Here is a 15,859-nt window from a genome sequence, read left to right on the forward strand (position 1 = left end):
TGATAAAGTTTATGTTCAGGCATTCTATGTGATGGTATATTATTTTTGCGTCATTTTTTAATTATCACACTTGAACTTAAAAGCTGGGTAAGTATATTGTTGGGGTTATTATCGTTTTTGTAAACAACCACCTAAAGTACTTTCAACATCAGTATCATAGCATAAGTACCAAATATATCGCAGTTTTATGATACGATAGAACAAAAAAAAAATTATACACAGTTCTTAAGTCTATATATTTGGCCGTGGAGCAAGCCTGCTCTACTAAGTAACTCCGAGAATAGGGGAGTGACCTAGGAACAGGTCTTAGTCATTGTCTGAAACAACGACTGCATTAGTGTTAATTACCATATTTCTTTGTGGAAGTTCAATAAGGAACTCAATGTTCAGTTTTTTCCAGTATAGGTATTATAGTTAGAGGCTGCAACAGTGTGCACCGTAGATTAAAAACAGGTGAATTAATTATCTTGGAAAAGTTCATTCGATGACCGAAGAAAAAATTGAAAATTGAATTCAGTAATAACGGTGCCCCACTTTTCACAGATGGACAAATGATCCTTTTATGTTTACGGCCTCCTCATAGGGAATTCGATTGTATAAGACAGATTAACAGACTTCCCAAGTTTTCCCTGATCGCTTTAGAATGGAGGGAATTTTGACAATTTTATTAGCTTTTCAGGAAAATTTGTGGCAGACGTGTTTAGAAAAGTTAGACTAGATTTGCACATGTAAAAAGCGCTTTAGTAATTTCCCCAGACAAGTATTTTCTTGGTACTTTCTGTGCTGGTTTTGTCATGATCTATACCTTTGATCATTACCAAAGAGTAGAAAAAGTGATAAATCGAGCATAGAATTCACTATACGACAAGCCCTCCATTGCTAGTGGTATTCATGATAAACCTAATAACTACAGCTTTATCTGCGATTTAGGGAGAAATAATGGTAAAAAATCAAGGTCGTAATCTAGAGAGGGGAAACAGGAGAACGATTCCTTAAGTAAATAAACAGCACTGTTGGATGACGAACACTAGGAAATCTAAACAAATCTGTTCTTCCTCCAAACAGGCACAGGAGTCTGTCTTAAATATGGTTTTCAGGGCGAATGCTTAACATCCTAACGAGTTATATATTATTTTTTAAAGGCCTCTGCATTAGCCTTTCACTAACAGTATTGATCTTTGCCTCTTGTTTGTTTGCAGATTGTATGCTATAGCCACTTCTTTGCCAAATGCCAATGAAAGACTGAGAATAAAATGATAACTAGATACCTTAGTATTCTATGTCAGCTCTCTCATAACAGAGCAACTACAGCATACGAAAAATCAGTGTGGATTTTGGTTCAGTTCTTCACAAGACGACATTATCTCCGTTCCCTCCATTAGAGTAAGCAGTTTCATCACTGTCTTGACAAGTGGGATCTCCTTAGATTGACAGCCAGACCTACATCATTATCTCTTTAAAAGTTAATGCAGCATAATTCCTCACGAGTTAAGGTCTTAACAATGATCTTAACGGCATTGCAGCATGGATGGAAGTCGGGTCTAACAACAGAAAATATTTGCTTTTAGAATGAATGTGATAGCCTGCCCAATCGTTTTTCACTTGAAACGACAATCATCATATTTAAATGTGGAAGAGGAAAAGTAAGGAATAAATATCATCAATTTTATTCACTGCTACAAAGGTAAAGCATACGAAAAAGGGAGAGATTTAGTGACCCGTGCAGTGGCAGTTTTGATAAATTAGACTGATGTCGACTATTCCATTTCCAGATGAGCTAACGCATAATATTATGATATCGCAATGATCCATGTGTTGAATAGTTACTGGGTTTTTACGGCACTGGTAGTAAAAATCTGGAGATGAAAAACCATAACTCAGGCTGTTTGGTTTTTATCATTTCCGTGTTGAAATCAGACCAACTTTATTTATAGCTACATTTCGCTGCTCAACATAGCTCGGTTTAAGGCACTGCTCAGTTGTAGCACTCGTAAGACACCGTTCAAAAACACTGCCCAATTGAAGATTTTTCCTAAGAACCTGACCTATTTAGGGCAATGCTATATTATATATCTTTCTAGGGCACTGCTCAATTACTGTATAGCTCTTTTTCATGACACTGGGTATCCCTATTTTGAGGAACACAACGACTTTTCATGGGATTCTTGACGATGATGAAGGTTTTCAGGAAAAAAGCTGATAATGAGAAAATAATGCTTTCAGTTCAAGTTTCTTTTCAAGTCTTCCTCTTACTAGCTGTTTCTTTCAAATTATGACATTTTCCTACTTTTTTGAAATCTGGTCTGAAAAACCTCGTAGCTGTGTTCCTTCACAGCATACCTATTTTCATTTTTCTGCTACATTTCAGAAGGGTACTGATCCAGAATCCAAGGACGTCTATGTGTTTTTGTGGTATGGCCTTATCTTGCATAGTAGCTCTGTCTTTATCAAGATTTATGAGGATTTTTCATTTATTATCCAGAACTTCACAATAGTAAGTAACAACTATAAAATCGTTATAGAAACAACAGTAATTCAGGAAAGAAAGTTTGGTGTAAACTGTCTGGCAATGTTCTTATTGCTCTTGAGGTCTTAAAATTGAAACACCAAGGCCTGAAGGAAGGCTCAATTTCCTACCATTATTGCCATACTACTGGCAAGTTACAGGCAAATGGGTTATTATTTTCTTGTGATTTTCTGTTCTTTTCAACAGCATCGAAAAGTGAAATTACTGAAAACAAGATAACTCAAATAATAGCTATGAAAAGCTGATTTGCATTTGGTCATTTTTTTTTATATATTTACAACGATGTAACTGCAGTTGTTCAGTTTTCAAGACCAGCAGAAATGATTGAAAACTAAGAGTAAACATAACCACCTCCCAATGGAACAAACTCAGCTCACTTTAGTGTCGTCTACAACTCTCGGTAACATTTTTTCGGTGTTTCTCGGAAACTGATACACAAAATTAAGCTAGCAAACTGACTTACGTATCATCAGGTCAATTTTCATAATATCATTTAAAGGCCTTCCTTTGTAATTTATCGTGATTAGCGGTTGTACCGTAACGTAAAGTCTATCGGTCATTTAAATAATGTATATAAGATTGCCTCCATCCCTATTACTTCGTTTTCAGAATTAAGAGCGCAGTAAATTGGTTTAGCATTCGAGTGAATGGTATCGCTTTAACTAACAGAGGGTTTTCTGTTACAATAAAAGGTTATTGGTGGGAGATTGAAGAATCGCCAGTATCGCCATGAACTATTTTATTTCAGGTTTTTCCTTTAACTGGTTAGGTTCGGAAAGGGTCCGTTCAATGGTCTTTTGTTACGAGCACTTGCATAAGGTCTCATCAAAATCATCTGCGCGGGTTCTTATCGAAATTAGCAGAGATATCCCAAAACAAAGATTTACCCAATACAGAGTGTGAAGTGGACATTATCATGTTGAATCAGAAGGCAAAGGAAATGATATTGTAATCACGATGTTTAAATTTGTGTTGCTTCTGCACTTGTGCCATGAACTAGCTATGGAACCCCCAGACCTGACATATTTAATTAAGGAAGCAGCTTTTTAAAAAGTGAAAGTGATCAACAGCTTCCTGCATTACGAGTCCTCAAAGATGTCTCCTACAAATACTGAATGCAGGAAAATCGACCTCCATCTATATAGTTTTTTCTTGGGTTTCTCTGCACAGGTGGCAAATCCAAGACTCGATACAGTATATCCAAATTTATTCAGTTGCTTCAGAACTAGTAAAGGTGGATACAGTTTAAAGATACGGGTAATATTTGGTAGAATGTAGACATGAACAATTTCTGTTCGCAACTGACAATGAAGTACATCCTCAAATAGGCTTGTACGCAAAATCACTGGTCTCTGAACCCGGAATGAGTTTTGAGAGCGATAAAACTTCTTGTAACTTTTGAATATCTCGGGTGCCTCAATAAGCTCCTTCGAAAGTAGTTTTCCTAAAGTGGTTTTGTAGTTTGCAAACCAATTTGTTCCAGACTATAAGGGTAGCAAATCATCCTCTGAAGTTTTAAGCCCCCTAAGTATCTAAGGTGACTTGGAAAATATGCTCGAGGACACGAAATTTCGTGCTGAATGGCCTTGTCCCAAAGGACTGACTTGTGATTCTATGCGAATATTGTGACGCTTAGAACTCAAGGTCTGCAAGACCTGCTGATCTAACACCGAGGATGGATTATGGCAAAAAGCTGCACAAAGAATCTACTGTAATTTTCTTGACGTAGGAAGGGAGTCATTCAAAACAGGCTCCATGAAGCTGTCACTGGAAGAATTGGAGAAGTTAAAATGTGTAGATGTTGTGATAAGTAACCGGTGCTGATGATTAAAAATGCTTCTCACAAAAAAAAAAAAATTAGCAATTGGGAGACTGAAGAAAGAAAAATATTACATAAAACAATGCTTTAAAAACTAAGAAACGAAGAATAGTGTAGGAACTTAGTTATATATGAGGCAAAAGATAGATCAGTTTGGTTAATATTACTTTAAAGAAATCGTGCTAACCTTTCATCCTAAGTCAGCAGACATCATGCACTCACTTATGAATTCTCAAGACAAAATAATTTTTTGTTTATGGTTAATCGCTCGTAAGCGTGATGTCATTGCCTTGACACATCAGCGGATTGTGCAATATGCTGTGTGAGTTATTAGAGCAGCAAGGTAACCGACAAAATTTGTATTTTCTTCCAGTGATTTTGCTAAGTCAACACTGACGTGGCAAAATCTTTATGCACACTATACTAGCAAAGTTGAAACGGTGCATTCATCAATACTGGCATGCTTTTGGTTTGTCCAGAGACAACAGAAAGATACAAATGATGCTTCAGAAATGTTTAAACAGCAGTTACACTAATTTACGATTCAGCAGCAAGTTTACATTACCTCTTTCCTCGTTGTTATCCTATAGCTCTCCTATAATTCATTGCATTGATTTCGCAAGATGTGCATTAAGGCTAGGGATACAACAGTGTTATATATTGCTAGCTCTCCCTACTTCTGCAATCTTCTGAGATGGAGCTTATGAAGTACTTTTTAGCTCAGTGGGAATTGGCAATCCTGTAATCGCTCACTTCGGTAACTTCCTTTGCTTCTAAAACAAGCTTTTGAATTTCCTCCCTTCGTCCGTTTCCCTGATTCCATCTATCTGTCGTCTTCTAAAGGGTGTTTATTTCTTTGCTTTGGAGATCAATGAGAGGCATTTCAGTCGGACCTGGCGTAAACTAATTTGTTCTTATCAAAATAAGTGTGAAAATGAAAACAGAAATATTCTATGATTCTATAGATTTCTTGATGCCGATTATGTGTTTTTCATCGAAAGTTCTTCCTTGCACGACAAAATGTATTAGAAAGAAATAAAAATTTCGAAATTTATGACTCCAATGACTCGTGATAAGTATAATAAGCAAAAGGTATGCATAGAATAATGAATAAAAGTAGGAAATTTTTTTAGAGATCCCAGTATGTTAATCTATCTACAGGAGCCAAGATATTTACTGCCTATCTCGGCTTTTGTTAAGTATCAGCTATTCCATCAAATCTTAGGTTCGTTCCCCGAGAAATATACTGAGCCTCTATTTATTTTAGCCAAGAATCGGGTACTTATTAGTTAGCCTTGTATATTTCCCTGAATCTTTACCTGAAGCCAAAATCGAATCCTTGAAAATAGGACCAAACTGAATAAGTCAAGCCTTAGCGTAACAATAATGCAAACAGGTCTTCAATTCGAGGGACCTGATTTTCTTAATTGTCGGAGAGTAAAGCCCGTAGACTTCTCCGCCTTCCGTGAGGATGGGGCAGTGTGGGCTTTTCCAGGGGAGTATCCTATATAGATCTTGACATCGGGAGAAGAGGCCCAATTTTTAGTAATCAATTGTAACGGAAAACACAAAAAGTTTTCATCCTAAGAAGCTTGTTAATTTCAGGAATCTAGCTATTTGTCTATATGACGTCCAAACGTAATGGATTTTTACCATTTGGCAAATGGTTCAATTCTAGGTTTATTGATTATAGATTAATTCTAGTAATTTGTTTCCATTATGTAAAATGATTGATTTTTTCATTTGCGCAAATAGTATAATAATCAATGAAAATAAGGGTAAAACAACGACAACAACAACAACAACTAATAATAATAATAATAATAATAATAATAATAATAATAATAATAATAATAATAACTAGAAGAAGAAGAAGAAGAAGAACTTTAAGAAACTAGAGGCTTATCATGGGCTCCGTTTTCACGAATCAAGAATATTTTTTAATTCGTAAATGCAATAATAATAATAATAATAATAATAATAATAATAATAATAATAATAATAATAATAAAAGGAGAAGAAAAGAGTTTAGTGCGTTCTCACCGTGACCAAAGGAACCAAATGATTTTTTCTTTACACATATAGAAATGCTATGACATAGCAACAGCAGCAACAAGTAATAATAATAATAATAATAATAATAAAACCAAGAGAAGTATTTAGTGTTGTGTCTCCACTGGGTGAAAAAAATTGACATTTCTCTCTCCTCACACACAAACGCTATCACAATTATCGGCAATAGCAACCGAGTATAATTAGAATCGAGTAAAGAAGAAGGAGGAAGAGAAGAAAAGGCGTATTTAGGGTTCTCCTCACAGCTAGAGGATGATCGATACGTCACTGTCCTAAGGGATACGACTCTGAAGAGGAAAGAGGCAGGAGGAGTACTCTTCACGCCAGCCATCAATTGTCATCTGTGAATGGAACAGGTAACTTCATCTACCCCGCCTCGAATGAATCGCTGGTTGCTTTATATGGGAACATCACACATATTGTTCTCGGTTTAACTGAAACTAGATTATGAAGCAGTCTGAGCTTGAAAAGCGAAATACGAATTTTGTATACAAAACCTGATGTACGATAAAAAAAAATTGAGTATATATTATTGTGAATAATAAATATAACTATTTCTATGGTAATTCCTCCGTTTGAATGGTAACTTCTAAGCGATCTGGTTGAAATATCTCATTTCCAGTGTTCACTGTTACAATGACGAGGGCCCAGATTATTACTACTCCTGCTTTTATTTTTATTCATACTTTGTCGAATTGCCACTGTCCCATTGGTTGGTACCAGTGATGTTTTGCTTTTAATGTTGTATGACGTCAGTGACCTTAGGCGCTGAGAAGCAGCTTTGATAAACGAATCAATCTTACCACTGCAAAGCTGTGGAGCAGTCTCAAGTCAGTACTGTGAGCAATGGTGCCCAAAACTAAAGAAATCGTAATACTGCCTTAAAGGGCCATGCATATTGGCTTGTACTTTTTTTCTGTTTTACAATTTAAAGTGTATACATTTTTTATTTAACTGATTTGTATATCATCATTTACTATCTGTATGTTACTTTGGTTCTTATTGATTTGATCTCTCGTTTTCAGTTATAAGTCCTCTATTCTTTGGAAACTTATATGGCCATTAATGGCCTATTTGACTAGTTAACTGGGAATGTGTGAAATGACAAATATTGGCGAGCTGTTAGCACGCACCTCCACTGAAGAGAAGTCCGCAATAAGGAAAATAGAAAATAAATAATAATATTCAATAGAATAATAATAATAATAATAATAATAATAATAATAATAATAATAATAATAATAATAATAATACAGAGATCAAGTTAATATAGATGTGAAAATAACGGGTTTTAGAGGAGAATATATTAAAAGCAGGCGAATTCCTACAAGTATTACTACTAAAGTTGATAATATTTATTAATAAAGATGCTCAGGGTCTAAAATATAAAGTCTGACGATGTGATAAAGGCTCGGAGGTAAAGAAATCATACCAGGGACACAAGACTACGATAATGGAAGAGAAAAGATAGAAGTTTCAAGATCTCAGATGACAATAAGGAGATTATGGCAAGCTGAAATGGAAATAGTATTTATCACCATCTCGGGAGTACTAGCAGTACTTCCAGAGGACCCCGGGAGGAACCTGGAGAGAACTGGGTGTACAAGTTTCTAACCAACCTTTGTTAAAAAAAAAAAAAAATATTGCTGGCCACAGTAAGGACAATTAGTAGAGTGTTTTCTGACTAGAAAATGGGGTAGCTGGGGGCCAAACCCTCAGGAGGTAGGTTGCAGTCGGATCCAGACTTGTTACCAACCTACCAAGGCTATGAAAAAGTATTGATGAAGACAACAATTAGTTCTAAGCAGTAAGTGAAAATAGCAGGTCTTAAAAGAAAGGACGATTAAATATAGGTGAATCCAAGTTTATATGACGTTGAGATTCAAAGGGAAAGATCAAATATTGACACTTGTGTATATATCAGCATCGCAGTTTTTCTCATTTAATGAAGTCTCAGCTATATGAGAAGACAGTTCACGTAGTGATGTAAAAGAATGACTGATTGATCGGATGTATATGGCGGGCCAAGGTCACTGACTCAGAGATGTATATGATATAAAGCAAGGCCACCCAAATTCATAGATTTTCTATATTATTATGAAAATAAAAAAATGCTTTTGCTCTAAAAAATAATGAATAACACAAAGACAACTATTATTTTCATAAAAAGCTATTGACGCTGTGATAGGAAAAAATTAAATAAACCTGTATGGATATCCGTTGCTCTTGTAATAATAACGATAATTTCATTTACTAAATCTGCTCAATAATTACATCTTAGTCAAAATTTAAATCTTGCTAAAGGCTTCTTGCTAACGTTTATAATTTGCTTAATACTGTCTTTTCATAAGGGAACATCTAGGGGGTAATACCCACGTGTGCAAAGCTGCTGAGAACCGAAAAGTTAACACTGGAACCACCTCTTTTACGAAGAAAAAGTATATATATATATATATATATATATATATATATATATATATATATATATATACATATATATATATATATATATATATATATATATATATATATATATATATATATATATATATATATATATATATATATCATCTCTCTCTCTCTCTCTCTCTCTCTCTCTCTCTCTCTCTCTCTCTCTATATATATATATATATATATATATATATATATATATGTGTGTGTGTGTGTGTGTGTGTGTGTGTGTGTGTGTGTGTATAGTATAATTGCCTTGTTCTCAAGTGCAGCTTCCTCCCTTGTTTATTAATTCTTAACAAAAAATTTACCCATTTATACTTATTTTTCCATTTATTGCTTGACTGGTACTCATTACGGTATGAATTGTATGTTTTCAAAGCTACTGTGGATTCTGCAGGAGTCTGTTCAAGAGGTTCACAGCCTTTGGGGCTTGTCTAATAATAATAATAATAATAATAATAATAATAATAATAATAATAATAATAAAGCAAGACGGTATCCATTTTTTTCCGGTGTGCAACAAAGATACGCTATGGGTGGTAATCCCCTACATTTAGGCTTACAGTCGCCTAGCCGTTGTCAACCTCACTCATCCCTTAGTGGGCAGAATGAAGGTACCTTGTTACAATTTCAGGCCGATATGTAACATCCCTTTGTTTTCATCATGGTCTTAATTGACGGTATGGGTTCAACAGTAATAAAAACAATGATAGTCACAATTGACAGGTAAGGAAGGTATTATGCAGAGAGAGAGAGAGAGAGAGAGAGAGAGAGAGAGAGAGAGAGAGAGAGAGACGTATATAAAGTATAGATTAATTGACGTCTCAATTGTTGATTAGGTAACGCTTGTCAGATAACTTCATTGTGCCATGTTACTCCCACCAAGCGAAAAAAACATCAAATTTATAAATAAAACCTGCCGTGCGTGTCTGTCCGGATGTAAAGAGCAATCGATGTCGTAAAGGTTTTAGATAACAGAATAATGAGCGAATATATTAAAGAAATTTTGAAGGTTATTGTTCGCGCATTGATCTTTTTATTCTGCGTAGGGTTGACCATTATAGAAAGATATATCATGAAACAATATTCTATAAAACAGTGTTGCGTTAGTCATACGTTTGGCAGTTAAACAAAATTTCCGCTGTGAATGAAAACTAAAGAAAATTCATCCGATGGATATCCGAATAAAATTAGTTTTTGGTGAGGAAAATGACACTTTGATAATAAAATAGCACATACATTACGGGATGGAAACTTTCCCCATACATTCCAATGCCTGGAAGCTTACAACACATAATATTTCTGATAATAAATCAAAGGACGAAACATATTGCAACATCTGGCACCTACGAAAGTTGTGGTCGAGTCGTGGAACGTTGAGCTTCTGCTAGTCCTTCAAGATTCACACACAGTAGTATGTTCGTTTAGGTCAAACCAGTTCTTTACTCACTGTTCGTAACTTTTGATACGTCTGCTGGACGAAAGCTTGATCGTGTCTCTTAGACTGTAATTCTGCAGTGGCACGACTGTTCCCGTGACTTCGCCTAGAAAGACTGACAACTGTCCTACAAAGGCAAGTAACCTACTCAATAACCGTAACGCTCCGAGTTTCGCATCCTAGTCCATGGAAACAAACTCAACCAATCCCTATTGACTAACATAGGTAGAGATAGCCATGCGTTATCAAAAGTGAGAGTTTTAAATCTCTTGTTTGTATAAAAACTGAGCTTGACTGATAAGTTTTAATATCTGATATCGTAACGATAGCGAGATGCGGCTCTTCGGCTGGGATACCTGGAGAGGGTCTTTCCGAGGACAGTCTGCATTGGTAGATCCAGACGCACCGTCCAAACGAACCGATTCTTCATCGGTAACTGACGACGACGACATCATGAATCTATCATCAGATCAGCAACAGATTCTTGAGCAGGTAAGCTGGCAGAAAATATCGTGATACAGTTAACTGGTAAAACCCATTTGTCATTCAGGAAAGGGACCAGGAACAGATAGACCTAGCCTAGTTGTTTGACCTTTGGCAAAACGAATGTCAGAATTATATACATGTTTGCTTCGATTTTTTATGGAATTATTAAGTGTAATATTTATTTATTGCTTAAATTCCATCATGGCCTAACAAAAATTAACCTCGAGAGACAGGACGTGAAAATAAAATGCGTGAGCCATGTCTCAGGACGTGAAAATAAAGTGTGTGAGCCATGTCCCACCTAATGACGCAATAAATCACAGTAACAGAATGATTGATTTATTTTACTGTCGACGACACAGAACAGTATTCGTGTTTGTCTGTGTATGCGTTTTTTCCCTTTCGTTAGGAATGAATGATATACAAACTGATTCTTTGGAGATAAATGAAAAAGTGCAAAATCACCAAAGAAAAGGCTCAACAGGTTCTTGGTTCCAAAAAAACGCGGAATGTCCGTGATTGCAACTGATTTCATAAATGTTTTGGCATGAACAATGTAGGCTTGAAGTCGGTTTCATTTCGAGGGAAGCAACCACAGACTTTTCTTTTTAATAACGGTGATCTAGCGCTAGATCCATAGTCTCCATACGCCCTGACAGTCTATTGATCGTGTATTTTGAGTTGCTAATAGAGGAATAAAACGGTTTTTGTTGCTCAAGAGTGTCACAGTCAGAAGTTAACAAAGCCAATTTAAAGAAATAAAGAACGCATATGCATTAGCTTTAAAAGCAAACAAAAGACCTGAGGTTGGAAGACCATTGAAATAAATTCTCAGGAATTCGGGCGTGGCAACGCAAGCACGTGGCGCGGTTGGATGCCAGCCCTGGCAGGTAGTCAGCTGATGACGCGGTCGCTTTGAAAAATTATGCATGTTTACCGCAATCTGTGTTTTGAAGCCATTGCTAAATCCACTGAGCATAGCGGTCGGAAATAGATTTCAAGTACATTTTTATTTATTTTGCTATTTGTTGTACCCTGTTTAATTATTGTTATTGTATTTTTGAAATTTACTTGTACCATGATATTCTTAATAAAAATATGTAGATGGGTTAGGGTTTTACCATATATATATATATATATATATATATATATATATATATATATATATATATATATATATATATATATATATATATATAGTATTTCACAAGGACAGTCTTTTATGACTGAATATTATAATTCCTTTAATCATCAATTTTTGATAGTTTTTGTTTTGGTTTTTGTTTTGTTGGATTTCATGCCTTTGTTAATGTCAACAGTAAAACTTGATTTCATAATTTCTGGCGAAGTCGTTTAGTAACTAAATTTTACGTCAGTTGCTAGATTTTGTATTCCTGTCGGCAATTTTTGTTGAAAAAAGTTAAATCCTGCTGAAAAGTAGAGCCAAACTACCACAAATTACTTGAAGTAGAAACGTTTGCTAGGTCATTAGTTCGATCCCTGCCTGTCACCCACCAGTCAACACTGAGGCTGGGATCAAGGAAAAAGGGCATGAGCCTTGCAACCTCACCCCTAAGGACTGGCTAAGAATAAAAAAATCTGGCATCTCCTCAATAAATAGAAGTAAGGTGTATGGTATACATAATGAATTTTTATCACGTGTACACGCGTTACTGTTTTTTTATGTTCACGAATACACAATACCTAGGGAAAATTTTACTCCCAAGGAGAATTATAATTGATAAGTGGTTCTGAGCCTGCCAAAATTCTATGGCCTGGTTTAGAAACAACGATAGACAGTCACTTTCACCACTCGGCTTTCAAAAGAGACTTATCAATTATAATTCCCCTTGGGTGTAAGGTATTCCCAAGGTATAGTGAATTCGATATTTAAACGATAGTTGTGGCTTGATATATATACAAAGTATATATATGTTTGTATATATATATATATATGTGTACAGTCGATTGACTGAGGTGCTGGTAAGCTGCTTGAGATGCTCTGCATCGTATTCCAAGCTAGAAGAGGTACCCATGGTGTGAGGAAATGCCCCTTAAATGGCAGATGAACCTCTGCTTTTGGGGCCAGCAACATCCATATATATCAGTTCAGACAGTTTATAAACAACTGTCAACGCGGGTGTAGTAAGCGATACAACCCGGACATTGCTGCTGTAGGAAGTGCTAATGGTTGGGGATCTGTGTTCTGTCCCAAGGTAAAGGAACACCTTGTGAAACGTTGTAGTGAGAGGAAATGCTCCTCAAAGCACGGGTGACCCTCTTCTGCGGCCAACGGCTGCCTCACTTTTTCCTTCCTGTAAGATGCAGGAAAAAAAATAGCATTCTTGTCAGTTCCACGTGGTGTGAAAAATCACTGAATGATCATTGACATGGCGTTTTCAGTTGCAAGTTCTGTGTTGTAGCATGAAATTAGGGAAACAATTAAATATTTTAAGTCTAGTGGGTGTGCATGTTTGGACACGGTTAAGAGAAGATGTTCATGAGAGATGGTTTGCTTAGGGAGAGAAAGCGGGATGTTACGACTCTTGAGAAAGAAAAACGAAGGGGCGATATGCAGGACAGGGAAGAATAAAGGCGGATTGTGTATGGGGTGGTGAGAGATGCAGAGCTCAATAGGTCAAGTGGAAGAGTAAAAATAGGCAGTTCTACGGATGTATATGTAAAATTAAGTGGGATAGGAGTAAAAGAAAGCTAGTTGGAAAGGGTAAATGTAATCTAATGTGTGCATTTTTTTCATTAAGTTTTTCTCTGATAAGGAGATCCTAGACAGTTAAATATTTGGCGCAACTTGTAGCATTGCGCCAGAAACCTTGCCTCGTTTGAATATTGGTGGTTTCTTAGACAGTGTTGGTGCAAAATCCCATTTAATACAAAGTATTACGTCAAAAATACTGATCGTCCAGGATCCCCCTAGAGACAGTGGGTTCAAAGAAAGAACAAGACATTATCAGTCACTGCCTCGCTCATTTCTTATTGCTGAATGAAGGATGAGGCCCGTGTAGAAAAATTCTAGTCTTGCCGCCTCTTCATTCTCTTACTCAGAAGAGTCATCGGCAACAAGTTGGCTCCTCTACAATATAATGCCTCATTCCCTTATATTTTGGTGGCAGTGATGGGCTAATTGGATATTTGGACCCTTTCATACTAGCGCATCTGTCACAAATAGCTCGTCACGTTTCAGTTCCTGAAGTATACACCGAAATGATTTCGTGTTTATGCAGTTTGTATATGACTGAATAAATTTGTAAAAATCCTCAATCTGATTTTTAACTCTTTTTATGCTTCAGGTTATTTATGGTAGGAAACATAGACAGAGAGTCTGACTCTCTAATGATCGTAGCAAGCTATTAAAGTTATTTTGAATCTTCAGTCTGATATTTATTGACGTTTATTTTACACTGCAACTGCCTTTGTCCAGATCAGGTTTGATCCCAATTTGAATATGTTAACATTGAATTAGCCTGTCTTTCGTAGCAGATGACTTCATAAGATTGAAATGCCTCAGTAATGCATTGATTAAATCAGGCTAGCTGGTGTGTGTACGCATGTAAGCTTGTAATTCGGTTTTATTTAGCTTATCTCTGTTGATATAACGTAAGTAAATAGTAAAATCGGTGACCATGGAAGCGCTAGATTCATGGGAACTTACCAGGGGATTGGTGTATCTTGGCGAAGGACCACAACTTTTCGATATAAGGTTAATTTTACATTTTCGTGATAAGAGGGCTTTCATTATCGTATAGCTTTAACTGCTGTGTTACCGTCAATGCACTCAGAAGTCTGATCTTATAGTTTTAGATAAGATTCACCGTGAAAACTATTTTCATCGCTCGTTGATAAGAGCAGCACCGGTTGTCTGTTGCTCCCGGTCATGGCAGTCATATTTAGCTGAATGTGGTCAGGACCTTGACTGAGCGATCAAGGTTTAGGTGCTTCGAGCACAATCTTTAGGGTGTGATCATACTACTTCACGGGAGGTGCTTCTCCCCGAGAATCTCTTGAAGGTCGTTGGTACCATGTAACTATTAACAGAAGATAAGGTTATGAGTGAGACACATCTGTCGTATAACATTAATCTTGAAATAATTTAATTATCCTACCCCCTTGTCAGAAATTTATTTAAAAATTGCTATGATAATTGAAACTTTATTGGATATTCTTATGTACTTGATTAAATGGTTTTACGGCTGTTAAGAGATAGTAACCCTAGGAATTCAATCTAATATTTTAAAACAAAAAATAAGGTTATGTTAAATTATCGTTAGAAATAAGGGCAAAGGCATTCATTCATTCATATATATACTGTATACATATATATATATATATATATATATATATATATATATATATATATATATATATAATATATATATATATATATATATATATATATATATATATAATATATATATATATATATATATATATATATATATATATATATATATATATATATATATATATATATATATATATATATATATATATATATATATATATATATTGTGTGTGTGTGTATGCTAATATCTTGTAATACATTTGGGTTTCACTGAAATGTCTTTTTGATTATTCTAAAAGCTCGTGCGTCAGACCTACATTTTCTTTCTTTCTTTCTTTCTCTTTATAAGGAAGATTGTAATTAGAGCATCCATTGAGCTTCCAGGATACCTGGCAATTGCTGTTTACTCCACTGAGCATCCAAAAGGTCAAATATTTATCGCTTATTGAATTCTTAAATTGTTTCTAACTACTTTTACTGGGAAATGCTAGTAAAAACGAGAGTGAAGTTGTTATTAATGCAATATATTATACGCGTTATTTAATAGCAGAAAATTTGTATGACTTTCCATGTATCCATATCCAGAATCTGGTGTTCCTTTTTAAAACTTACGCTCTACAGTTGACGTAAAACTGAATTTTGCATTTTAGTTTGAGCACAATTAATTTAAACAGCCTGAATACTAAGTATGAAATATGTGTAACGAGAATTCTTATACTAAATCGTATCGTCTTGAAGATTTAACCGCTTATTTTTTTGTGA

At 35.4% G+C, this 15,859-nt stretch overlaps 1 protein-coding gene across 2 annotated transcripts in view; it reads left to right on the plus strand.

Moving 5' to 3' along the window:
- The first annotated feature begins 9,998 nt into the window (after positions 1 to 9,998).
- LOC136839393 (SEC14-like protein 2) overlaps positions 9,999 to 15,859 on the plus strand; it is a 47,930-nt gene continuing 42,069 nt past the window's right edge. The window contains exons 1-2 of one of the 2 annotated variants that reach the window (XM_067105376.1): positions 10,223 to 10,446; positions 10,641 to 10,803. In XM_067105376.1, the coding sequence (XP_066961477.1) occupies positions 10,645 to 10,803 (159 nt within the window). In that variant the 5' untranslated portion in view covers positions 10,223 to 10,446; positions 10,641 to 10,644. Of the gene's footprint in view, positions 10,804 to 15,859 lie in introns of both variants that reach the window. The other variant, XM_067105374.1, reaches the window with a different exon arrangement.

Source organism: Macrobrachium rosenbergii, chromosome 6 (genome assembly GCF_040412425.1).
Source record: "Macrobrachium rosenbergii isolate ZJJX-2024 chromosome 6, ASM4041242v1, whole genome shotgun sequence".
In the NCBI taxonomy this organism is placed as follows: Eukaryota; Metazoa; Arthropoda; class Malacostraca; order Decapoda; family Palaemonidae; genus Macrobrachium; species Macrobrachium rosenbergii.